Genomic DNA, 25,345 nt, shown 5'->3' on the forward strand with positions numbered 1-25,345 from the left:
ACTTAACAACAACAACCCCCACAAGGGTGCCATGTACTTAATTGTATTATTAACAATCCTGTCCAGTATTCCAGTGGTGGAACACAAGAACCTTATTGGCATAGTCCCATACAATCTTTTTGTAGGAGTCACAAGACTGTATGACCAGAAGGCCTTATTAAGTAATTCATTGCACTGTACCAGGTTTTGGAGTCATTTATTCTTTTCAAATCCTCGGAAACCCTGTACAGGGTTGCTATGGGTCGGACCCGACTCGATGGCACTTAACAACAACAACAACATTCTTTTCAAAAGTTTTTAAAAATTATTTTTAATGCAGTAATCTACTATGTAAACCTTGAGTCATTTCACAATAAAAAGTTACACAAAACAAAATGCTAATCTAGTCATATAAGCCAGGAAACGAAAGATGCAAGTGTTTTCCTTTCCTATCCTCTTATTTGAACAAGAGTTGATTGATTTTATATATATTTATTCTTGATTACTAAACTGATATGTTATTATTAAGGGCCATCAAGTTGGTTCCAAACCTGTATAGTGTTTTCGGGGAGCAACTGATGAGCTTGAACCACTGACTTTGCAGTCCAAACCAAACTTGCATACAGTGCCTATCATACAGCACCACAACTAATATACATGCATATCATTTAAAAATCATGTCACCAGTGTCAAGATGGCAAGTATGGGAGCATAATAGATAATACTTCTCCATGTCCTTAAGGGTATAGTTTGACCGATTTGTTATGAATTTACTTTTAACTTAAAAATACTTTGTAAATATCTTTCCATGTTTATGCATATTGCTCTGCTGAAATTCCTTTTGTTGTTGTGTTGTTGTTAAGTGCCATCGAGGCAGTTCTGACTTATAGCGACCCTGTGATAAGGGCTTCCAAGGAAGAGCTGGTGAGTTAGAACTGCCTATCTCTGGTTCAAACCAACCTTGTGGTCCAGTGCTATATCCAACAGTGCCACACCAGGAATTCTTTTTAAAATCTGCTTATTTCCACTGTATTCATTTATTATAATTATTTGACCTGTCCCCTGTTGGTGTGTATTTAGATTTTTAGTGTTCATAATTGCATACAATATGATGACCATCAGTGTTTCTGGCTATTGATTCTCTACACTGAATTTGGTGACAGGCTCCCTCCAGGTTAGCTCTATTGTAATTTAATAATAAATTACTCTAGCAGTTCTGATTGTGTCACAGGAGTAAGTGAAAATATGCATTTCTACAGTATTAATAAATAAAACAGAAATTGTTAATATTCACTAGTGTCACTCAATATGTCTGATGCATGTAGAAATTGCTAGTTATTTATAGGATGCCTGTGCTTCAAACTTTAAAAAGGATATTTCAGGGTTGAAATTCACATTGTAAAAGTACTTGCTAAGATATGCTTTTTTCTGAAGTTGTTTCACAAAACTAATTTGTGTGTGGACTATATAAGGTACACACACACACATATGCTTGGTATTTCAACCTTGTTAAGCTGTGGTGTTTCTTATGACCAGAAGAGGGAGTATTTATCTATCACTTCTTTGTACTGTAGCTCCTATCACCTGGTTAGGGTCATATTTCTTAGATGCTTGAGCCTAGTCCAAGCTCATAAAACACGCTAATTTGGGGCAAGGGGAATTAATGACTTAACTTTAGCTACTTTCCATTTTCATTTGAGATACGTGTATCAAAATTCCAGTTTCTAGGGTTTTATATTTGTTTTGTTTTTTTATTAGAAAGTACTTCTCAAATCAAACTTTAAAGTCTTATTACACCTTTTTTTCTTGCGTGAAAAAAAAAATCAGGGAAAATAATGATCTCAATTTAAATTTAGCTAAAATAAAAACTTTTAGCTCCTAATTATGAGCATGGGATAGTTCTTGATTCTGCTTTTTCTCAATCAAAAATAAACTCTGGAATGAAATTTGTTTCATTAGGTCTTATGGCTGACTTTTTAAAAAAGATTTCTAGAACTTAAATGCTTAAGTTTTTTACAGTGAGCTTTACCAAGTTGATGTTTTGTCAAGTTTTGTAAAAGCCATGTGTGTGTGTAATATTTTTAACTTTGCTCAACTGTGATGCTTAACCAACAAATCAAATGAGGAGCATAATCAGGATATGCTAATTTGATATAATATCTCAGGATGTCATGCTTCCTATATTTTTATTCAATTCCCTTTACAATCCATTTTTCCTTTTTTTTAAAATGTTAGTGTCTATAGATGTTTTTGGATTGGTACCTGAATGTTGAATTTTTCTTTTTAAATATTTGTTTGTATATATACATCAATATATTTTTTTCATTAACAAAAAAAGTGTAGTCTCAAACTTGCTATTTTTGGTGTAGCCTACTTTTTTCTTTCTTCATTGACTCGTCTTTCCCACTTCACACCCTCCTCTGTACTGTATAAACAATGTTAATTAAGCTCAGTATGTAACATAGTATGCAATTTTCTGTATTCTTCCTCATACTCACTGATGACTATACAGGCACTGATAATCACATGTTGTATCAGTAGGGACTTTTGGTGGTCCTAGTTTTATGAATATGAAATGGATCCTGTGATGATGTACTTTTCTACTCAGCAATGCCTAATGGAAATCAGTTCACAGCCACAACGCTAATCTCTCTTTTTAAAGATTGGCTATGGTTTTAGGGTGTGACTGCTAGAGCTTCTGCAGCCAGCCTCCACTCTCTATGGATATTGACTTTGATTCTTGATTCTACAGTAAACAACCATGGACATATGTTTTTAGTACAGGTGGTTTCTTTTATATGGGATAGAGTCTAGGAAGGAATTCCTGGGTCAGAAGGGATATTTATTTTCATTGTGAATAGCTGTTGCTAGATTGGTTTCAGTAAAGCCTGTAATACTTTGTGTCTCTACCACACTCATAGAGTTATCTCTTCTAAGAGTAACATTGTACTGTTTACAGTACCCTTACACACATACACCTACATGCATACATGGTTAATTTTAATTAGATTTTGAAGTAAATTTCTCAAAGAAGCACAAACATCTTTGCTCCTGATGTGCAGATGTCTTTTGAGTCTGGACAATATATAATAATAAAGAGGCAGCAATCTTTCAGTAAGGATTTTTTGTTTTGTTTTAACCAGTTCATTGAAACTATAGGCAATTTTCCTGGTATCTCTGGGAAATGTCTGTGTGGAATTTACCCTAGGGAATGATCTAATCCTCTGGAAAACTTGTAGCCTCCTAAAGGCTAATAATTCTGGGTAAGATTGATTGGAGGGCCAATGAAAAAGTACCATCAATTTTGTTTCTGATCTCATTATCCTCCTTGCATTTGGTGTGATTGGTCGCCTTTTAACAGTGTTCACTTTGTGTATCAAATAATGACTGGGCTGAGGTCAGACCATGGCTAACACAAAGCATATGTAAATCAGGCCATGAGGATATATTTTATTTGCCTGCCTTTGAACAACTGAACAGCTAAAAAGAGACACACACATGAAGTGTGGCTGAGCCTTGGAGAGCCATCCACAAACAGACCACATGATGCCAGTTTGAGGAAGGCTGTTGTATATTATCCACTAAGGTGAAGTATCTCCATTTAAACATTATCTGCCTCCTCTCCTAATCTAGTATGAGTACCTAATGAGCACTGGATAATAACATAGCAGCATTTCTTGGCGAAGCTAATCTGATTCTGGAGTGCAGGCTTCTAGGCCCACAGCTGAATGAATTGCTTCGTATTTTCCAAATTTGAAAATACTTTCTCCCCTTTCAAGTGTTCCTTGGCAGCAAGTAAGGAATGTTAAAGCTTCTGTAAGTGCCAATTAAGGTCAATTATAACCCACCTGGCCTGCAGAGACAGTGGGGTGGACTTGGTGGAGACTTGTTGTGCTCCTGTAAAATGGAGAGCCGGCTGCCTCCAGTGACAGGAACACGTTATTTCATAACTGCCAACAGCTTGTTTGTTGCCCTACAGAACACCGAGTGACACTTCTGTTGGCTTCTCGCAATTTGATACAGCTAATGGCAAAATGGATTGTAGATTTCACTAGTTTCTATAGTAGAAAACTTCCTGGATGTCTGCCCTGCCTTCCTTTCCCTTTCTTTTACATGCTGTCCTCCTTGGTTCTAATCACAGAGCTACATTTATAGGTAGTCTGCAATTTACAAGCGAGTTCCATTCCAGTGAGCTTGTTAAAAGTCTGTTCTCAAGTAAATTTAATACATTTTTTAGGGTTTCATTATTATTGCCCTTTATTATCAGTATCTTTTTAAATCTGAGATCTTTATATGTCTTTGAAGACTGGAGACATTACATATAAACTCTTAAGTAAACATCTGAGAAAGACAGTATCAACAATTTAATGCTCTACAACACTGTACTCCTATATAGTTGGGGGGAGGGGGGAAGGTCATAGGGCAGTTTGTCATAACTTGAATGCATCCTAAAGTCAGGAACTACCTGAATAAGTTTAAGGCGTTTGTGATACACCAGGCCTTTCGTTAATACCTCATTTTCTCCTCAGGACAGCCCTGTGAGAGGAGGTTGTGATTTTAGTGTTTTCCAGGTAAAGGCAAGGGCCTAAGGGACAGAAGTCTCTTACCCAAGGTCACAGAACTAGAAATGCTCAGACTGCAGGCTCACTGTTGTTGCTACCAAGTTTAACTTAAAGAGTTTTCCAGATAATTGAATACCAAGTTAATTGGCAAGTTGGATGTTCCAGCTCAACAGAGGGCCACAACTCTCACCCTTTCTCGACCTCTTAACTGTTGATTGTTTGCTCGTTTTCTGTAAGTGGGATAATTCATAGAAGAATTTTAATCAGTTCAGGACTCACTTTGGGTACCAGAGTGAAATTGTTGAGAGCACACCACCATGCAAACCACAGCTGATACAGATAATTTTTGTTCGGTAAGGTGTGGTTTTGTTAAGATGGTATTTTACTCTGTCATCTTCTTTTTAGTCTTTATTTTTTCATAAGGGAAAAGAAATAACAGCCATATCCCTAGACCTAGATATTTAATTATGAGCCTTCATTGGGAGATTTAATATCAAAATAAACTTTATTTGGTTAGGATATTGGAACAGTATTTAAAAACAAATGCTTCCCAAGCAGAACAAAGTGGTATTTGCTTCAATATTTTATTCAGGTCATTGAGGAACATGTGTGTGTTTAAAAGTTAAATGTATGCTTTATCCTTTGGGTACATTTTTATCAGATTTGACATATTTTCCTGGCCTATGCTATCATTCATCTTTTTTTTTTTTTTTTGGTAGGTTTTAAAAAATCAGTTTATATTTTTCATATAGATGAAATTAAATGTATGTTTGTAGCATTTAACAACATGTGCTAAAATTCACCCTGGCTTTCCTCAGTGTTACCAAAAAAAAAAAAAAAGAGTACTTTGTTCCCACACTGTTGTGGATTGGCTGGTTCTAGTAATTTTTTGGTTTTGCTTTTCTTTCTAACACTGTCTATGGAAATGAATATTCAAAAGGCAATCCTTTATGCTAGGAGTCCAGCAAGAACTCATAATCCAAATGCATGAACACAGTGTATGTGAAACTGAGGCTTAGATTTAGATAGGTCTTCTTGTCCCAGTTCAGTTCTACAATCGATGCCATCAAAGAGACTCCTTAGCTGCCCCTTGGGGAGAATAAGTGGGTACAGTGAACATTGCTAAGACCTGTTGCACTCAGCTATAATACAGTAATGGCACTTTTTTTTCTTTTCATTTTACCTAAAGAAGACCTTCTTTTAATTAACCTTGGTTAAAAAAATCTAATGCCAACCTGCCGTCCCATGGCACTCTGCTGTTCATCTGGGTTCATTAATTCACTGCAGTGGCCGCACAGAACTCAGACACTATACTGACAGTATGGCACTTACTAGGAAAGTAAACAGGTTACAATGCAGGATCAGAAATGCTTAGGGCACAGTTCTTTAAGTTAGCGCAGCCTCTCCTCCACTGTGCCCAAAGGCAGGCCTATCTCTCTGGCCCTCAACTCCTTGGCTGGGCCTTTGCCCTGCTCCGACAATGCTATAAAGCTCTTTTAGGGCTGTTGATAAATGCCCAAAGGACTCCCTACTCCACTGTAAGCCTCAGCCTGTTGTAGACACTGATTTCTAGCTTTGTGGGCCAGCAAACCTAGTTCCCCAGTTAAGTACCTAGAGGCACCCCTACTCCACAAAGGAGCCAGCCTCTTGTCCAAAGGCATTAAGCTCTACTTGCTCTCTCCCAGCCCACCTCTCTGCTACTCTGGTTCTTGGTGATGCTGCTGCTGCTGTTGTTCCTCTGCCATTCCACCGGTGTCACAGCTTTCTGTCCCTGGGTCAAGGAGGTTCACTTGCAAAAGGACCTCAGGGTCTACTCCTTACTCTTCTCCCTTGATGGTAATAAGATTCCTCCTCCTGCTTCTAAAATCGCTCATTTTAAACCCTTCAGGATGGTCACACTGGCCAATCCTCTCATTAGTTTCTAAGTGTTTATGGCCACAGTAGGATGCAAATCACCTGCAGGTGAACTGTATAATCCATCAGCATCTCCCCCACCTTCTCTTACCCAGGACCATCAGGAAAAAAGTCATTTTATGGGAGTTTACAAAGACTGTGGCTAGAAGAAACATCGAATAATGTCACTGCGCCACAAACTCAAATTTTTTTTTTTTTTTTTTTGCTAATGAATTTTTGAAAAGGTTTTGGAGACATACTCACCCTGTGCGTCTGAGACCTGTTGTTGGTGCTTTCCTTGTGTTCCTCCAGTATCTTTTAAGTGTCACGATAGTTTAGTTGTTAAGTGCCATTGAATCAATTTCAACTCATAGCGACCCTGTATAGGGTTTCCAAGGAGCAGCCGGTGAGTTTGAACTACCTACCTTGTAGTTCAAATTCACCTTGCGGTCCAGTGCTTTACCCCACAGCGCCACACCAGGACTCTTTTAATTTTAGCTGCTTTTTAATGTGGCTGTAAGAAAAACTTGGATCTAAATATTGCTGATAACGGTGTGGAAGTGAATATTTAGAGTGACAAATGAAATACTGTGGCTATGATTTTTTGCTTTACTGTAAATTTAGAATTTGTGTTTGGTCTGATAGAAGCCATTTCCCTTGCCTCACATCTTTTCCCCACCCCTTCTAGATCTTTTCTACATTTGTAATTCATGATTTTCACCAAAATCATCTCTGTAGGGTGATGGATTCTTTTGAAATTTAAATATATCCATTCTGAACTACCAGCTGGAATCTTATTTATGTAAGTGTGCATCCTTTGTTATCATAAACACAAATCAGTAGCTGGTTCTTTTCCATGTCTATTTCATGATACGGTTTGGGGTTGAAAAGAAGAGCATAGTTTTGTGGGGAATGTATTTGCTGGCTAGCCAGATCAGGAAGACTGTTTATAAAGAACCACTTAATGAGAGAATTTTTCGGCTCAAAATTATCCTGAGTTTTAATCTGTCATCCAGTGATTGAACACTAAGTTCTGGTTAATCAGTTGCATATTCTTCTGAAAGTATACTATATATATTTATACAGAAAATGGTTAAACTTTCTGTTACTAGATTATTGGGAAGGAAAAGTATTTTCAGGTATAATAAATAAGCTCTTTTTTTTCTTTGAAGTATGCAGCATGTCGAAATAACACATGTGGAGAAAGTATTCTTCCCTTTATGAAAATATGTTTCATACAGCTAGGTTTACCATAGCTTCAAATGAATCATAAATTTTCTAATATACCCTACAGTAGCAATAGTATTTTAAAAGGTATTCAGAAAAAGTAGGCTATGAGTAATTCACATTTTAGCAGGTTATGTTTTTAACTTCGATCGTCCGCAGTGTAGGCAAGTGGCCTTTCAAATAGAAGGATTAATTTACACCAGCCAGGACGCCTTGTATGACCATATTAGATGAAATTAGACTCCACCCCCTGTTTTCTGTTGATCTGCCAGGACCTTTGTAATTCAAGTGCTTTTTACAGTAGTAGCAAATGTTACATAAGCCCAAACATGGAGCATATTTGGAGTTGGTGGGCAGACCCAAATCATAATACAAGCCTGGTGTAGCAAGTGTGCAATGAAGCACAATCAAATTATGTGAATGGAAGGTAACCAGAAGTCTCTCCAGAACAGTCCTTCCTCTGCATGGGGGCTGAAAGCTCCACTGGGTAAGTTTTCCTGAGGCAGTTTCCTGAGGCCCGGCTTGGCTCCTGGCCCATTTCTGGATGAGCCTGCGGAAGGTGGGTTAGATCATCTCTAACACTATGTGGATCCAAGCAACGTTGCAGGCCTTCTGGCTCCTGGCAGTCGCCAGGATAGCAGGCCTGGAGGGGCACACTGCTGCTGGAGTGGCGAAGGGGAGTGAGCGCTGCAAAGGTAGTTGATCAGAGTGGGTAATCGCAGCAACATTGCTGCTGCAGGCTGTCCACAGGAGCATTCTAAAATGTCATTTGAGTGATCTGGCCAAAGTTCAAAAGCAAACAGGAGTCGAGTTTGCTATTAACTCCCAACAAAATGCTGAGGTTTGCACCAAATAGTTCCTGTATCTGAAAGCAGGGAAAGCATTGGTTATGTCGCTCTCTAAAAATGGAAGAACATTGTAACACACTTTAACTGTTTGTTTTTTTAATCTTACTTTGTGGTAAGTGAGGTTTCATGACAGGCAGTTCATAATGTTTCCTGTAGATTGTGTTTGAAAGCTGTTTTGTCAGATACTTCAATTCACAGCAAAGTTTTAAACAGAACACTGTGTCAAGAGGAAGAACAACTTCAAAATACAAACAGTAACCCTGGGAACGTCATTCAGTAACTTAAATTGAGTGTATAAAATTTTAATTATGTAGTGACTTCCAGAAAAGATGTTTCTTTTCCGTACCTCACAGCTTAAGCTAGTTTATTGTGGTTGGAGGTAGGTTCTCAAATTTAGCTCTTTCTGCTTTCTGTCATCTTGCAAAAAGTAAGTGACTGTTGAGTTCTTACTTTTTTACTGGATTCAAACTTCATGCCTTCTGCAATAATGAGGCCTTTAAATATAAACAGGTTTTAAATTTTAACCTTTAATCAAATTGCCATTAATTCACTGAAGTTGATTTTTCTATAAATCCTGCTCAATTATTGGGCAGTTTTAGTTTGGTTGTTTCTGGTTTTATTTTCGAACACTGGTTTTGGTGTTTATTAGTGGACAGCCCAGCCTGCATTTGGGGCAGATACAGTTTCTCTCTTTAGAAAAAGTAAACACATGCAGCATATACTCATTGAAAATATTGGCATTGTTAAGAAATGAATCATCCATTCGTTATTAACAGAATGCCTAATGAAGGAATCCTTTTGGACTGTGTTCTGAGTTTGAGGTTTTAGAATCAGTTCCTTGTTCATGGTCTTCTTCCTTGTCTCATCCTGAATAAAGTAAGAAAAATGTATTTAAGTCTAAAGAAAACTCCTGAGTTTTCCCAGATTCTTTTAATTCTCTCTTTCCCTCCCCATCACTTTCCTCCTCTTCCCAATTCTTAGTCCTCTAAAGATTGTTCTTTTTTTTTAGCGGGTTTTGAATGTAATTTGTAAGAAATTTTTAAAGGTAGATTTCAGAAAATCTGGATCCTAATATTGCTGATGTGGATCTTAAGCTATGTTTGTGTAAAACCTAGATTGGATTGGCATAGGCATCCCTTATTAAAATATGCTTATAGAGTTGCGTGTGTAGATGACTGTGTCTGAGTATATTTGACTCTTGAATTACACATGGAATAGCAAATTGGAAGGCTAAAATTTTAATTCTGTTTCACTGGATTTCTAGGGTACTTTTTTCCCCTAACAGATCAGAATATTCAATCAAAAGTAGTTGGAGAATGTTGTATTTTTGGTTTGATTTGGTTTGGTTTAGCTCTCACGTGTTGATACCTTAGAAATAGAAACATTTCAAGTGAATGATGGGGTGGGAAAAAGGCAGGGAAGTGAACTTGAGCACATGGGGTGCAGCAGACAGTGAACCTGGGTGTGTTTCAGGCTTGCTGTCCTGTGTCAGTATCATTTGAGTAACACTGTGCTTCCTGAGGACAGCAGAGGGAAGTCCATATGAATGTTAGCAAAGTACAAGCGTCAGCCTGCCTGTCATTCATAGCATGATAACCCGCTGTGAGTAGCATGACACTCAGATCACAGAGGTGGCATAAGCAGTTTGATAGCTGTGTCAGGCTCAGAGGTACTTACCCTGAGAGTCTGTGCTGTGCATGTGCCTGTGTGAGATCCTGAGGATGACCCTGGGGTCAAAACCCACAAATTGAGCAGGCCTGGTTGCAGAAGGGTAGGAAGGGTGCTCTTAAAGAAATGAAGAAGTCGGATGAAATGGTTATGAAGACAGGATGTTAAGACTCTCCATCCCTGTGGTCATGTGTTTTAATCCTGACTACCTACTTTTTCTCCGGTTTTCATCTTCTTTAATAAAGCATTTGGATTTTTGAAAAGCAGTTTTAAAAAAATGTTGCAAAGAGCTACAAGTTAAAAAGGCAGGGAAAGGGAGTACCATATATATTCCCAGGCATTCAATAAGGTTTTCATATTTCTCGCTTACTTGCAGACAAAGTCCAAAAGGAATAGTCTGCATGGGAAGAATTTCTGGCAGGACACTTATTGGAGGTTGCCATATTTCTGCTGCTTTCTTAGCAACATTATTTACAATCCATTCACGCCTGGCCCTTCCCCCACCGGAGTCATTTTCCCTTGTAATCTGCCCTTTGTGGTCTGTTCTCTTTCATGCTGCCAGTGTGAATGGAGATGCTGCAGTGCTTGCTCTGCCCAGAGACCCGGAATACTTTAGTGGGGCCTTTGTTTCCATCATAAAGCACTGACTTGAAGAGCTTGATAATTTGATTATAGACCTTTGGTGAAAAGTTGTTTCAAGTGGCCCAAGTGCTGTAAATGATTCTCTTTTCTGCACTTTACCCCTATGTTTTAATTTAAAAGCACCTCTGCATTAGGGGGAGGAGAAATGCATTTGGCAGAGGTCGCAGTTGGAGACTAATTTGTTAGGGCAGCCAGTGTTGAAATCATCATTTTGAGTTCAATCTCTCTAGTGGAAATGATGCCAGTGCTTTGTGCTAAAGTCTTTTTCTTTCTTAGTGGTTTCCAGCACCACCGTTTGTAACCCACCTAAGCATGCTCTAAGGCTGCCTCCCCTTCTCCTTTTTGACTAATTGTCCTTTGAGTTGCTGCGTGTCAGAGGTCAGCTCCGTCTTCCCCAACTTGAGATTTGAATGTTCCAGGGACAGTACCACAGATTTACTTCCTTCTGAAAATCTAGACTATACTCAACTCTCTCGGTAGTAATTAAGTGGCTGGGATCCCTAATGAAATTAGATCAAAGAAACTCCAGATTTACGATGTAAAAGGATATATGACAACACATTTACAAGAAAAAGACAAACCAATTTAAAAATTGGCACAGGACATGAACAGACACTTAACCAAGGAAGACATTCAGGCAGCCACCACACATGAAGAAATGTTCACAAGCGTTAGGCATTGGAGAGCTGTAAATCAGAACAGCAATGAGATAGCATCTCAAAACAACAAATGCTGGTGAGGGTGTGGAGAGATTGGAACCCTCCTACTTTGCTGGTGGAACTGTAACAGGGTTCAACCACTGCAGGAACCAGTATGGCGCTTCCTCAGAAACTTGGAAATACAAATATCATATGTCGTAGCAATTCTTCTACTGCTTGGTATATACCCAGATGCAATAAGACCCAGGAAATAAGTATATATATATATATATACACACACACACACACACACACACCAATATTCATTGCAACAGTGTTCACAGTAGCAAAAAGATGGAGACAGACTAAATGCTCATCAATTAAAGAATCAATAAACAAACTTTAGTACATAAACACAATGGAATGCTATGCAATGTTGAAGAACAATGATGAATCTGTGAACCATCCTTATAACATTAGATGAATCTGAAGTGCATTATGCTGAGTGAAATTGATGTTGTTGTTGTTAAGTGCCGTTGAGTCAGTTCCGACCTGTAACAACCCTGCATAGGGTTTCTGAGAAGCAGGTGGTGAGCTTGAACCGCCGGCCTTGCAGCTCAAGCTGACTTGGCAGTCCCGCACGTTAACTAGTAGTGCAATACCAGGACTCCTGAGTGAAATTAGTCAATCACAAAAGGACAAATATTGTATGAGACCATTTTTGTAAAAACTCAAGAAAAGTATTTCACTTTAAAGAAACATTCTTTGGTAGTTATCACAGGTGGGAGGTAAGGGAGAAAATTCACTGGTTAGAGGGTAGATACATACTAATTCAGTGACAGGGAGGGCAATATACAAGAAGAGGGAAGTTGGCAGAAGAATGATGAAGACTAGGGAAGGCATAGGGAGGTATGCACAGGCTAAAGGAAATACAGTTAAGTAGTGATATATATACACAACCTTGGAACAACAGTGTTCTTTGTGTAGATACATGGACAGAGACACAGGCTGAATGTGTATGGAAGAAGAAAGGAATATAATCTATTTACCAAATCTATCCATGTTAGCATTTCGAAACTACCAGCCCATCCATGGGAGAAAGATGACTCATAACTGACTCCACAGCATACTACCTACTACCACCATCTCAAAAATACCTAGGAGTTTGAAAGAGGATATTGGTACATAGGTACTACCTTTCATGCGAACACAAATATGAATGTTGTGGAGCATACAGAGGGCAAAATGATAAGGACTTATTAACTATTATCTAACATATTAAGGCAATGGATGGCTGGGCCTGGGGGACACCATGGTCAATTGGCCTAACACAGTCCACAATGACAATAGTCTACATCCTACTTTAGTGAGAAGTTTTTGGAATCTTAAAAGCTCGTGACTGTCCATCTTAAGGTGCAGCTCTTGGTCTCTCTGTGTGCAGAAGCAAAAGGAGCGATGAGAATTGAAGAGGCTTGGAATCATTTAGTTCAACAGATAAATGAAGCGCATATGAACATCAGTCTCCATGACTCTGAGACCAGAACTGGATGGTGTTTGGCTGCTACTACCAATCGCTCTGAAAGAGATCCCATCCCATTAGAAGATCCTAGATAAAGCAGCAGAATATGTGAAACAATCTCAAAAGTATATTAAAAAGATAAAAAGACTAGAGGAACTTGAAACTATGGGCCTCAACCACCCTTCAGGTCTAGAAAGGAACTAACTCTCGTGGCCCAACTTTCAGCCAAGCAGTAGATAGTTGTATAAGGGGAGGACAACAACACTAGTAAGATATGCTCACCATGGGATGGGTCAATCATTCATGATCAAAAGGGCAACATTTACTTAAGGACAGCACTAAGAAGGAATGAGAAAGTAAGTGAATTGGAAATAAGAACCACAAGGATAATCAGGACAACTGTTCTTCTTGCATGGAAGGGATTGCAGTCATTGAGATGGAACAGTGTATGATTTGTTAAATGTAAAACTGATGATGTTGTTTGTAAACCTTCACTTAAATCACAATAGAAAGCTTTTTTTAAAAAAAAAAAAAAATGTAGTCTCAGAAACCTTATGCAGGGTTGCTATGAATCAGAGTTGACTGAATAGCAGTGGGTTTGGGTTTTATGTGTTTTCTGAAAGAAAGTGTGCTGATCTTGAGAAGGAATTAGGGGCCCTATTGGCTTCTGACACCTCCTCCTGCCCCGAAAAATTAAATTAAAAGGATCTATGATAACAGAGTAGAGTTGTTTTCTGTAGGGTCATGCTTTCTGGTTTGCTAGCCAGGCACATCTTAGTGTAAAGCAAAGAATAAGAAAAGCTACAGGGTAAAATTGATACAGTGACAGTAGTAAGGAGATCGTTAGATGCTTAATGTCAGTGGTGTGGTTTTAGGTATGCCAAATATATTTTAAATAGTTGTTATTAGGAAAAATAAATATTACATAAACCCCAATGCTGATAATATTTTTTTTACAGACATTACTGCTTTAGGCTAAAAATAAATTAGGTACTGTGAAGTCAGTCACTCAATTTTTAAATATATACAAATGTATATTTTGGTGTAAGTTGCCTATTTTGTTGGTAGTTGTTATCGAACTGATTTCATAACACTCATGACAAATTCATGTATATATATGTATGTGTATATATAATGTAAGTAGTCATCCAAAAATATGCTGATTCAATGAAAGAACCTGAATGTGATTCAGTTCTGAAAGGCAAAAGTTTGTGATAAACACAAGTGTGAAGCAAAGTAAGGAAGAATTTCTGAGATTTAAAGAAAAATCTGCATTTGATAGTCTGCCTCAGACCTGGACCTTGACTGTTACATAAGGGATCATGTTGTTGTTGCTGTTAAATAGCACCAAGTCGGTAATGACTCTATATAGGGTTTCAGAGGACTGACTGGTGAGCTTGAACCATCAACTTTGTAGTCCAAACAACTTTGCAGTGTGGTGCATTAACCCACAGCATCACTCCAGTCCTCTTATAAAAGACAGGTAATGCCCAATGGCACATTACCAGATTTGCTTGCTTGGTGACCTGAAAGTGAAGTATTATAGTTAGCTTGAATTAGTTGTGAACTGAAAATAGTAAATTGATCCCTCCGCCCCTGGATTCTTAGGCGTACAAATAAGCAATTTAATTCTGCGAGGGGACAGCTTAACAACTCAAAAGTTTCTAAACTGAGTTTTGTTTCCTTGGTTTGTTTTTTAAAATCTACAACGTCGATTGTAACCTTCCAGCTACAGCCACTCCTTGGAAACCCCTGTACAGGCTGGCTTTGAGTAAGAACTGACTGAACACTTAAAAACAATTGCTCTCCTGGACTAAAGTATCTACAAATGTCTGCCTGTGTTTGACATTTTATGACCATGGGTCAGCTTGATTTTGGAAAACCTTGCTTTAAATAGATTTGACTGTAGGGTGTTAGTGGAATGGGGTGGTCAGAGGCTCTGTGAAATCACTTCCTTGAAGACTGGGTTGGTAATTTTCAAAAGTCCTTTCTGTATAGAGTATGTGTACTACTCAACCTGACCTGATCAAATCCTCCCAAAAGTACTTGTTTAAGCTAAAGAAAAATTTGTGAGGAGTAGGAATCATTACTGTGGTAATCATTGTAAAATTTCTACCTAGTGCCATAAACTGAATTTGAGGCTACACATCCAATTCTTTCGATTTTACTTACATTTCTTTCTGAGTGACTCAATTCTGTTGGGAAGATGACCCAACTGTTAACTCATAGAATAATTTTATTCCTGAGTGAGCATCCTTTTTGACTAGTGTGAACTTTTTTTGATTTCTATATGTGTTAAATACATAAACTAAATCCTACCACACTCGAAAAGATAACCTAGAGTAAAACAGGGTTTGGTTTGTTTGTAAGTAATTTCTGCCTGCTTTTGTGTGATTAGCAGTTGTTTCTCTAGAGAAGCAAGTCTGTAGTTGGCATTGGCTGAACTAACAGGAGGCATCTATCTTACTCCTTAATGAGTTCTAGTGCCTGATACATACATAGGCCCAGGGCTGCATGCTTCACAACTCTGCCATTTAATCCTCAACAACCTGCAAGGTAAACTTGACAAATGCAGTCTGCCAAGGTGGATGGAATCTCATAGTTGCCTAACGCCACCCACTAGTAAAGGATACAACAAAGATTTGAAGCCATGTCTTTCTGACTCCAAATTCTTGTCCTTTTCAGGTCACCAAAATAATTTTTATTTTGTTTTAGATTCTATTCTACTTGGATTCTGATTAGTTAATCTGCCAGTAATCAAAACTGTGCTTAGCCATCTTGAGCCTCTGCTGGGAAGCCTGTGAATGACTAGATATGGGCTAAATACATTCATAATTCTGTTGGTTGGTGGGATATAGCCTAGTTCTACAAAATAGGTATTTGCTGCTCCTCCTGGTGATTTTTTGTAGAAAATTCTCACGTGAGAACTTTGTGAGGTGACTCTTTATCTCAAGCCAAAAGAAAACACACCCTGTTTGGCACTTTCTACTACAATTCACACTTCAAACCTTCTTTGATGTTTTTAGTCCTGAACCAAAATATGGTATACTGGCTGGACACCCATAGCTGATCTTTAGGGATTGTTGTTGTTGTGAAGTGCCACCGAGTTGGTTCCGACCCATAGCAACCTGGTATAGTGTTTCCAAAGAGCAGCTTGTGAACTTGAACCACCGACCTTACAGTTGCAACAACTTTGCAGTCTGGCACATTAGCCCAAAGCGCCACACCAGGATCTTTAGGGATAGCAACTTCCAAATTGAAAAGATGAGGTCTAAAACAATCTGTGTTTTCCTTAAACATACTCTGCTCCCCATAACGCCAAAATTTACCAAAACACTGTCTTCAGCAACTTTGCTGTATGTTAGCCTTCATAGGCTTTGGCTAATAGTTACCTTGCTTTGGCGAAACACTTGTTAATGTCGGGTTCTTCATGCACTCTCCCGCACGCATATTTTTCTCTCCCTTCTGCCTTCCTTTAGACCAGATATCCTGGCTTGCTAAAAATGCCATCTAAGGGCAGGAGGCTTGGGATGTGGTTTAGCCTGGCACTGGAGTCAGCTTGCCTGAGATTGTATTCCAACTCTGCCTCTAACTAGCTGTGTGAGCTAGGGCAAGTGACTCAAGTCCTTTAATGCCTTGGCTTTCACATCTGGAAAGGGGGATAATAACTGTATTTGCTTCTTAGAATAGTGGTCAGAACTGGATGCGATAATCCCTGTAAATATTCATAGCATGATGGCTAGCACTTGGGTTTTGTCCAGTAAATAGTAGGAGCCCTGGTGTGAAGCTGTAGATAAAGCACTGGACCACAAGGTCAGTTTGAACCACAAGGTCAGTCAAAACCCACAAGAAATTATGGAGAAACAGGATTCCAGGACAGTGGGATAGTACTCAAAAATTTCTTTAGTGACACACCACAAAAAAGAACCTAGTGAAAATGGCAGACTCGTTTTACGCATGTTAATAGTTAAAATGTATGAAATAAGGCACTATACCTTGAAAAAGATCTGCAGTTTGCTTGTGGAAATGGGCATCAGAGGGGCTGGCTGCCGTTCTTAAGTCATTGGGAAGTGGTGGAAGGTGTAAGATGAGGCGTATCTGAAATCAGAAGGGAAGTTGTGACACCAGCTATGGGTGGGTGTAGCTTGTAACACTCACTGGTGGTGAATCCAGGCAGTAGCTGGTGTGTGTGCTTGGTGTGTTTATTCCCACCTGGCTCAGTTCAGCTACATTGCCTTTTCTGTATTCACCTAGTCTTTCTTGCAGACAAAATGGCAGATAAGTGAATGCAGAATTTGGATTCTGCTCAGTTTTCCCCCTAAAATATAGAACTTTGAACAGATTTACATTTTTAAAACAAGCATTGTAACATAACTGATTAATTGGATTGAGAATTTTTTTTTACATCATTTGACTTAAAGGTAAACTACACCACATTTGCTCTGAGACATCTGCTTGATAATTCAGATGCCCAGAGAAGAATAAAGGGAGTGTACTTCTTAGAAGTCAAAAATTTAGTTGCTTACCCTACCGTCTTAGAGTCACAGACATGGAATTGTTCCTTCATAGCACAGCCACTGGGGCATGCCTGATGATTTTTGGAGAAACTTGGGTGACTATATTTGAGTTTGACTATAATGTGGTGGTTGTTGTTAGGTGCGGTCTAGTTGGTTCCTACTCATGGTGGCTCTGTATTGGGTTTCCAAGGAGCAGTGGCTGAACCTGAACCACCAACCTTGCAGTTCAAATCGACCTTGCAGTCCAGAGCATTAACCCACAGTGCCACCACACAAGCTCATCTTACCTATTGTGTCATAGATTTGTAGCTAACATATGTTTTAGGAAATATATTGCAGCCATGTGGAAATGGATTGGGGGGATGTTTTCATGTTGCTCCTGGCAGAGGGACTCTACTGGTGATTAAGAAATGGGGGTGGCTAAACAGCCTGTGGAGTCCTGGTGTGGCGCTGTGAGTTAATATGCTGGACTGCAAAGTTGGTTGGAACCACACGGTCGGAAGTTCAAACTCACCAACCACTCCTTGGAAACCCTATACAGGATCGCTATGGGTCAGAACTGACTCTCCAGCACTTAACAACAACAACAAAACATGCTACAGTCCTGTATTAACTGCTGTAGCATCCTACAATCCTACACTAAGAACTGTTTTGCCTAAAATGTCAGTAATGCCCACATGAGAGGCAGGTTGGCATCACACTAAGGAGGTGTGGAGTTGGGGGATATTGACAATAGAATTGATAATAATTTAATCGTTTTGAGGGAAAGTAGTACTTGGTATGGCTTTGGTAAGAATATGAAAATCATTTTCAGTTGATAAACATTTGGAAAACCCTATTTTAAGGCAAGTAGTAGCAATGAGTTTTAGTGCCGTGTGCTAAGTAGTGTTCTCAGAACTGTACAAATGTTAACTTGCTCAGCCATGGTTAATAGTTCTTGAGACATTTTTTGAGTCGAGGGCAGCCTTTCAACCTTGGCTGCATAGCAGAACCACACAGGGGAGCTTGTAAAATTCTGAATGTCTGTGTCACACCGTTGACTAATTAAGTCAGCTCCTTAAGTTATTCCTGCCTGTAGTCAAGGTTGGGAACTACTGGCCTAGGGTTATTGGAAAATCACGTGTATTTACAAGAAAAGCAAACATCCATGGAATTAAACTTTAAAGCAAACATTCATTGAATTAACTAATGTGCAAATAATAGTTGAATACTTACTGTGTGCCAGGGCCTTACAGAAGAAGATGACCAAGACCCAGCACAAGGCAGCTGCTCTCTAAGGCTGTCGGCGGCGGAACTGTGTAAACAGGTTCACACGGTCCTTACTGGGGAGTGCTGGCACTTGGAGGATTGTTCAGGGATTGAGTTCACATAGGAAAGAAAGAGTTACTTTAAAAAGTAACTGATGTGGAATTTTAAAAATGATTAAATGTAATCTATTTTAGTTTTCCTTGTACAACTTTCATATTGGGGGAGGGAGGAGACTAGAGGACTAAAAAAAGTCGTCATCAATTGAACCTTTCAAACTTAGCCTTTGTGTGATGAAGTTGGAGAGTTTGGGTTTCGTATATACATTGCGTAATAATTTTTGTCCAGGTGTGGAGCTGGCTCTTTAGAACCACAGAAACCATTGTTGAGCTGATGTCCTTCCAGGAATATATGTCAGCAGAGCTTCACAAAGATGCTCAGAACTGCTGTAAAAAGACCTGCAGCAATAAACCATTGAAGTCATACTTGCAGTCTTGGATTTTGACATGCATAAAGTGTGGACTCCTGGTTTGGCGCTTTAGGATCAGCAATGGACTGTGAGTCGCAAAGTCGGCATTAGTACTGGACTGTAAACCAGCTGTTCCTCAGAAACCATAAACAAGGATGTTACGAGTTAGAATCAACTCAGTAATGCGCTTAACAGCAACATTGTGGAGCTGTAGGATCAGTGTTGATCCACAAAGTTAGTAGTTCAAACCCACCAGCCGCTCCTCAGAAACCCTTCTAGGGTCGCTATGAGTTGGAAGGGACTCAATGGCAGTTAACAAAACAGCAATTTTTAAGTACGCATGTAGCTCCTGTATGATCATAAGTGAATGTTGTTGATCACATGCATTTTAAAACTTAAAGCAAATGTGCTATGTTAAATTCTAATGTTAATTAGAAGGAGCCACTAAGTCACCATCCAAAGGTATTTAAATGGATAAAGTCACCAAAAAATTGACTTGTTTCGGACAGTAACATTCTTGAGCGATGCTTGACTTACATTAGTATGGATTGCTTTACTCTCTGAGAAAGTGTGATCTCTAGTGGATAGATTTGTTGTCTGTCTTACTTTAAATTTGTTGTTAGTTAAACTTGTGTGGTCTGTATTTAACTATGAATAACTTCCTGGTTTAAAAACCCAGCCATAGCTGTTGGTGGTATTTTTGTCTTGCGCCTTTGACATCTTGGTGTGAACCAGAGCTTCACCATCTGTAGTTGTGTGAGAGTATTTTTACAAAAATAAATAAATAAATAAATAAATAAATAAATAAGGGGAGGGTGGTGGTAGTGGTAGTGAAATGGTTTGCTGGAAATTTTCAGTACAGATTCTTAAGACATGAAAAGGTAACCCTAGAAACATTCTTACTGGTGTCATATGCTGGTGGGTAGTGACAAAAAAAAAAAAAAAAAAAAGGTACAACTTGTTTCTTAACATTTTGCTATTTTGAAAATTGGAAATCCGCTATGCTCCAAAAGAAGACAGAATTTTAGGCATTGTCAATTAGCAGAGCTCTGCAGATGAATGAATAATATTCTCCTCTCTGGCTGCAAGTTAGAGGCAGTGAAATTTGTTTCTACCCTGCGCAGCACCAAGGGCCATATTCTCAGGTTTAGGCTGGCTGTTTAATTTCTAATGGATATCTGTGATAAACCTCTTTATGCTGAAATGGTTCCTAAACAAGACGACCAGTTCCTAGAATCTTAAAAAAAGCCTGCAGGGCCTTGATAAGCCTTTTCTGAAAGCTGTTAACTAATACATTTTCACCTGTTGTTTTTGTTGTTAAGTGCCATCGAGTTGATTCCGACCCATAGCGACCCTGTACAGGGTTTCCGAGGGTGTAAATTTTTACGGGAGTAGAAAGCCTCATCTTTCTCCCGCGGAGCAGCTGGTAGTTTCGAACCACTGACCTTAAGGTCCGCAGCCCGATTCGTAACCACTACACTACCAGAGCTCCTTATATTTTCACCTAGTGACACATAATTTAACCTGAGCATGTTGGTTTCAGTGTGCTGCTCCTCTAGGATTCCATGTGAGACTTGACTGAACTGTGGTGATGTTTTATTTTGCCTTTCCTTCCAGAAAGAAGACACAGCTCACCCAGCAAGACTTCTTTGGCCGTTCCTCCCACTTCGCTGTTCTCCTGCTTCCCTTCATTATCCAAAAGCAAAGGAGCCAGTGCAAGTGGAAGCAGCCGTTGTTCCGGTGGAGGCGTCGTGAGCGCATCCTCAGCAAGTTCCAAGTTGTTGAAATCACCCAAAGAGAAACAGCAGCTCAGGGGGAACGCCAGGCCAGTGCACCCCATTCAGCAAAGTAGAGTCCCCCATAGAATGTGAGTATAGGCCCGAGGATTTCTAAAGTTCACTTGTGGGGAATGGGACTATATGTCTACCTATAATAGTAGCACCTGGGTCTACCAGTAAATGACATGAGCGAGCCCATTTGAGGGGGAAATGTCAGAAATAACGTTGTTGATCATTTTTGTTTCCCTAGTTGTGTTAGCTCTGGTAGCGTAGTGGTTACGAATCAGGCACGAACTGCAAGGTCAGCAGTTCGAAACTACCAGCTGTTCCACAGGAGAAAGATGAGGCTTTCTGCTCCCATAAATATTTACAGCCTTGGAAACCCTGTTCAGGGTCGCTATGGGTCGGAACCGACTCGATGGCACTCAACAACAACAACAGTCTTATTCTGGAGTCTTGGTGTGGCGCTGTGCGTTAATGTGCCAAACTGCAAAGCTGTTGGAACTGCAAGGTTTGCAGTTCAAGCTCACCAGCTGCTCCTTGGAAATCCTACACAGCATCACTATGGGTTGGGATGGACTCGATGGCACTTAACAACAACAACAATCTTATTCTTGGTCTTCTGGTGTGGCACTGTAGGATCAGCACTGGACTGCGAACCACAAGATCAGCAGTTCAAACCCACCATTTGTTCCTCGGAAACCCTAGACAGGGTCGCTATGAGTTGGAATCAACTCGATGGCACCTAACAACAACAGTCTTATTCTTAGAGTCCTGGTGTGGTGTTACAGGGTAATGCACTGGACCCCCCGAGTCCGTTTTAACCGCAATGTCGTGTCGATGGTCAAACTCACCAGCCACTCATCAGAAACGCTACACAGAGTCACTCTAAGTCTGAACTGACTCGTCAGCATTAAACAACACAAAACCAGTCTTGGAGTCCTGGTGTGGCACTGTAGGATGAGCACTAGACTGCTCACCACATTGTTGGTGGTTTAAAACCACCAATACTTCCTCGGAAACACAATATACAGGGTAGCTCTAAATTGGAGTTGACTTGAGACACTTCACAACATCTTATTCTTGGGAGACTTTATAGAATAGTCAAGTACTGAAACTAAGCTCTCGATGTGTCCTCTGTTATTTAATTCTCCTAATCCTAGGAAGTAGATACTGTTGTTACTGTCATTTTCCAGGTAAAGAGAACATAGTTTGATAAGATTGACCTCTACTCAAACAGGCCCAGCTTCAAATCCTACCTCTGGCACTTCCTGGCTGGTGGGCCTTGGGCAGGGCCTTGCTTCTCTCTAATAGCCACAGGGCAAAGTTAATGTACAGCATTAGACCTGACCCATGCTTCTTACTTTGGCTGGTAATAGTAACAATAAAGAGGTGAAGCTATTTCAAGGAGCTGATCTAGGAATTTCTGGGGCCTGCAAAGTAAATTGGGATGCAGTACTTCCTCCCTGCCAGCTTTGGATTCATGTCCCAGCAGTGATAAAAGAAGACAGAGAAGTTCACACCCTCCAGGCAAGCTTTTGGCCAGCTTCCACAGTGGATCTGCAGGTTGGCAGGCTCCTTGAAGTCACATGAGGGAACAGCCGTGCACTCCCATGTAATCATATCTTGCCTTGTCATGGCATCCCTTAGCCTTGGTGGCTGGTGACTTTTCTTTGGCCTGCCTCCATTTTGGAGGGTATGCCACATACTCGGTCTCAAGGTTCTGATAACCTGGTTAATCTCAGGACAGTGGCTAGCACCTGCTACTGCCCAAAGACCCAGCCAGCTGGGAGAAGAGGCCATGGCACCTTGCAGTCTCAGGTGCTGTCAGTCTGTTCAAGATACAGCTGTTTAGGGCTATTTGTCTTGGTTACTAAGTGTCCAGCCCTGCTTGTCTTTGTCAGAAATGCAGTGCAGAAAGTTTGGCTTTCATTCCTGATGTGTGTGAAAGCCAAAGCAAATGTCAGTGCAGCACATAAGCCACTCTGCAGCTTCACAGCTGTTAGAACACCAGCTCCGCTGATCTAAGTGTGTAAAACTTCATCAACCCAAACCTTTATTTAGAGCTGGGCTTTAGAGAAGGGCCTGGCCAACTGTTAGCTTTGCAACAATTCATAATTCTTGCCAAGTGAAATTGTGTATCAGTAAGATTCCAAGAGCAATAGTCCTATGCTATCGGTGCAAGAGTTCCGTGCTCAGAAACCCTGTGCCAAGTGTTTTATCTGATCACAGAAACTTGTTTGAGAACAAGTGCTCACACACAACATCATGCACTAAGTAGACAGAGACCCAGGAATCTATGCCTATAGGTTAATATGTGTCCCTAAGTGAAACCATATTTAATTAAGCAGCTTTCAGGTGTATGGTTACGTTCCGTGGAATTTTTGTAAATCCTTAGTGCTATTTCTTCAAAGCGTTCTCTAATTCTCATTGGTATTTTTGTTGTTGTTGTTCATTCAGAGGTTTACTTTGCTTTGATGCACTCATTCTTAAAAAATTACAGTTTTCAAAAGAAAGTCTCTAAAGGTCCTTCACATAGTCTTGGTCCTCTTAGACCTTTTCATATTTTTCGTTCTTGCAATAATTGTATTTGACATCAGGTCCAGTTTTCCCCCTGACCCATGTGTAGCACTTCTCGGAAATGGTGAAAGATAATAGTAAATTGGATCATCCACTGGGGCTTTGTCCTGTCTAGTAGGCGTATACTGAATGCATGTGAACCTTAGTGGTTTTTCTAAAGCCTAGTCCTAAAAACATCTTTAAGGTACTGTGTGGGAGCCGACCCTGTGCGGTAGTGGCCCGTGTACCTCCTGGGTCCGCTAGGGCACTCACATGCTGCTGTTCTCACTCCCCCCTGACAGCATGGCGGCCTCTGTCAAAGTGGAGAAGGTCCATCCGAAGGTGGACGGCACACTACTGAAATCTGTCGTGGGGCCGGCCTGTCCTGCTGCTGTGAGTTCCTCAGTCAAGTCTGGCCTTACCTGCCCCTCAATACCAAAGCAAAACTTGCCTTCACCTGGACAGATCCTGAATGGTAAAGGGCTTCCTGCACCGCCCACGCCAGAAAAGAAATCCGAAGACAATTCTAATCATCGGAAATTTTTAAATAAGAGATTATCAGGTAATTTGAATTTTCTCTCTCATTGACGTTTCTAAGTTTGCAACTGTGGAGAGCAGATGAACTGTTGTCGGTAAGCCTCTTTGATACCAGTTTCAGCTTGAAGAGGAGTGTCTTTAGGTAAAGGGCTTGTCCTTTTCACTCTTGGTTTAAAGGAGCACGTGTCTGTTGTATGTGTATGCAGTAATGCACAAATCATTTTCCAGGAGTATTTTGCTGAACATGTTCCTAATGTAGTGAAGCTGACTTTAACAGTATCTTTCCTGTCATCTAATGGCAATAGTCACCATTGTCTTAGTGATGTTGCTGCTGCTTTGCTGTATGCTATATATATTCTGTGTTACCATGTTTTGTATTTGTGGATAACATGATAAATTGTATTCAAATTATAATTTGTCTATCTTGAGATTTCTTCTGTTTTCTTCTTCACAAATTAAACTAAAGTATATTTGGCAAGCCTATTGTAATGTCTGTGTGCTTTTGACAGAAAGAGAGTTTGATCCTGATATACACTGTGGGGTCATTGATCTCGACACCAAGAAGCCCTGTACCCGGTCTTTGACATGCAAGGTAGGTAGCTTCCTGCAGCATGAGCACAGGGGCCTTGGATGCACTGTTGAGCTGCCAAGGTCTCTTCCAACCCAGAAGGGGTTTGATGATCTGTGGATTGTTCTGAATTTTGTACATGATGAGCGGAAGGTCTCAAGTTGTTAAAATGTGAAGGCTGTTATTAGAGTCTTGAGAGAGATTTTCTTTCTAATGAATAGTATTGTCTCCAGGGGATTAATGTTCTTTCCAAATTTTCTGTTAACTTCAAAGACTTGTAATATTTCTGCATAGTAGACATTTTGATAGGAGAGGCAAAGGTTGCTGCCCTTTACTGTGGTTTAAATTGTGCCATTTAAAAATAAGTGTAGAAATTCCCTTTGCATACAAATGAATATTCTTTAAATTTTTGTGTAATTCATGGTTCTTACGTTTTAAAGAACTACATTTAAAAATCTGTGACTTTGTTGAGCTAGTCTTGGTTTTCAACCTTTTTTTTTTTAATATAGCTGAGAAAATATCTAATGTATGCATAAAATGTCAGTATCTTCCTTTCTGTCTTGAGATTTTCTTTAGTTCCCTTAAAATGGCAGTGTGCTAATAGAAAGGGAGTAGAGTTGTGTCCGTGGCTTCACTGCCTCAAAGGGAACTTAGAAAGGCTGGCAGGCGGTCCTCCATCCTGGTCCACACCAGGCT

The 25,345-nt window shown here is 39.9% G+C and overlaps 1 protein-coding gene across 2 annotated transcripts in view; it reads left to right on the forward strand.

The window, feature by feature from the left end:
* The window catches only part of ATXN7 (ataxin 7), a 127,557-nt gene that overhangs the window by 88,995 nt on the left and 13,217 nt on the right, over nt 1–25,345 (forward strand). The window contains exons 1-4 of one of the 2 annotated variants that reach the window (XM_006862105.1): nt 7,991–8,148; nt 20,825–21,074; nt 23,847–24,106; nt 24,591–24,673. In XM_006862105.1, the coding sequence (XP_006862167.1) occupies nt 8,082–8,148; nt 20,825–21,074; nt 23,847–24,106; nt 24,591–24,673 (660 nt within the window). In that variant the 5' untranslated portion in view covers nt 7,991–8,081. Of the gene's footprint in view, nt 1–7,990; nt 8,149–20,824; nt 21,075–23,846; nt 24,107–24,590; nt 24,674–25,345 lie in introns of those variants that run through there. The other variant, XM_006862104.1, reaches the window with a different exon arrangement.

This window comes from Chrysochloris asiatica, unplaced genomic scaffold, assembly GCF_000296735.1.
Source record: "Chrysochloris asiatica unplaced genomic scaffold, ChrAsi1.0 scaffold00046, whole genome shotgun sequence".
Taxonomy (NCBI): domain Eukaryota; kingdom Metazoa; phylum Chordata; class Mammalia; order Afrosoricida; family Chrysochloridae; genus Chrysochloris; species Chrysochloris asiatica.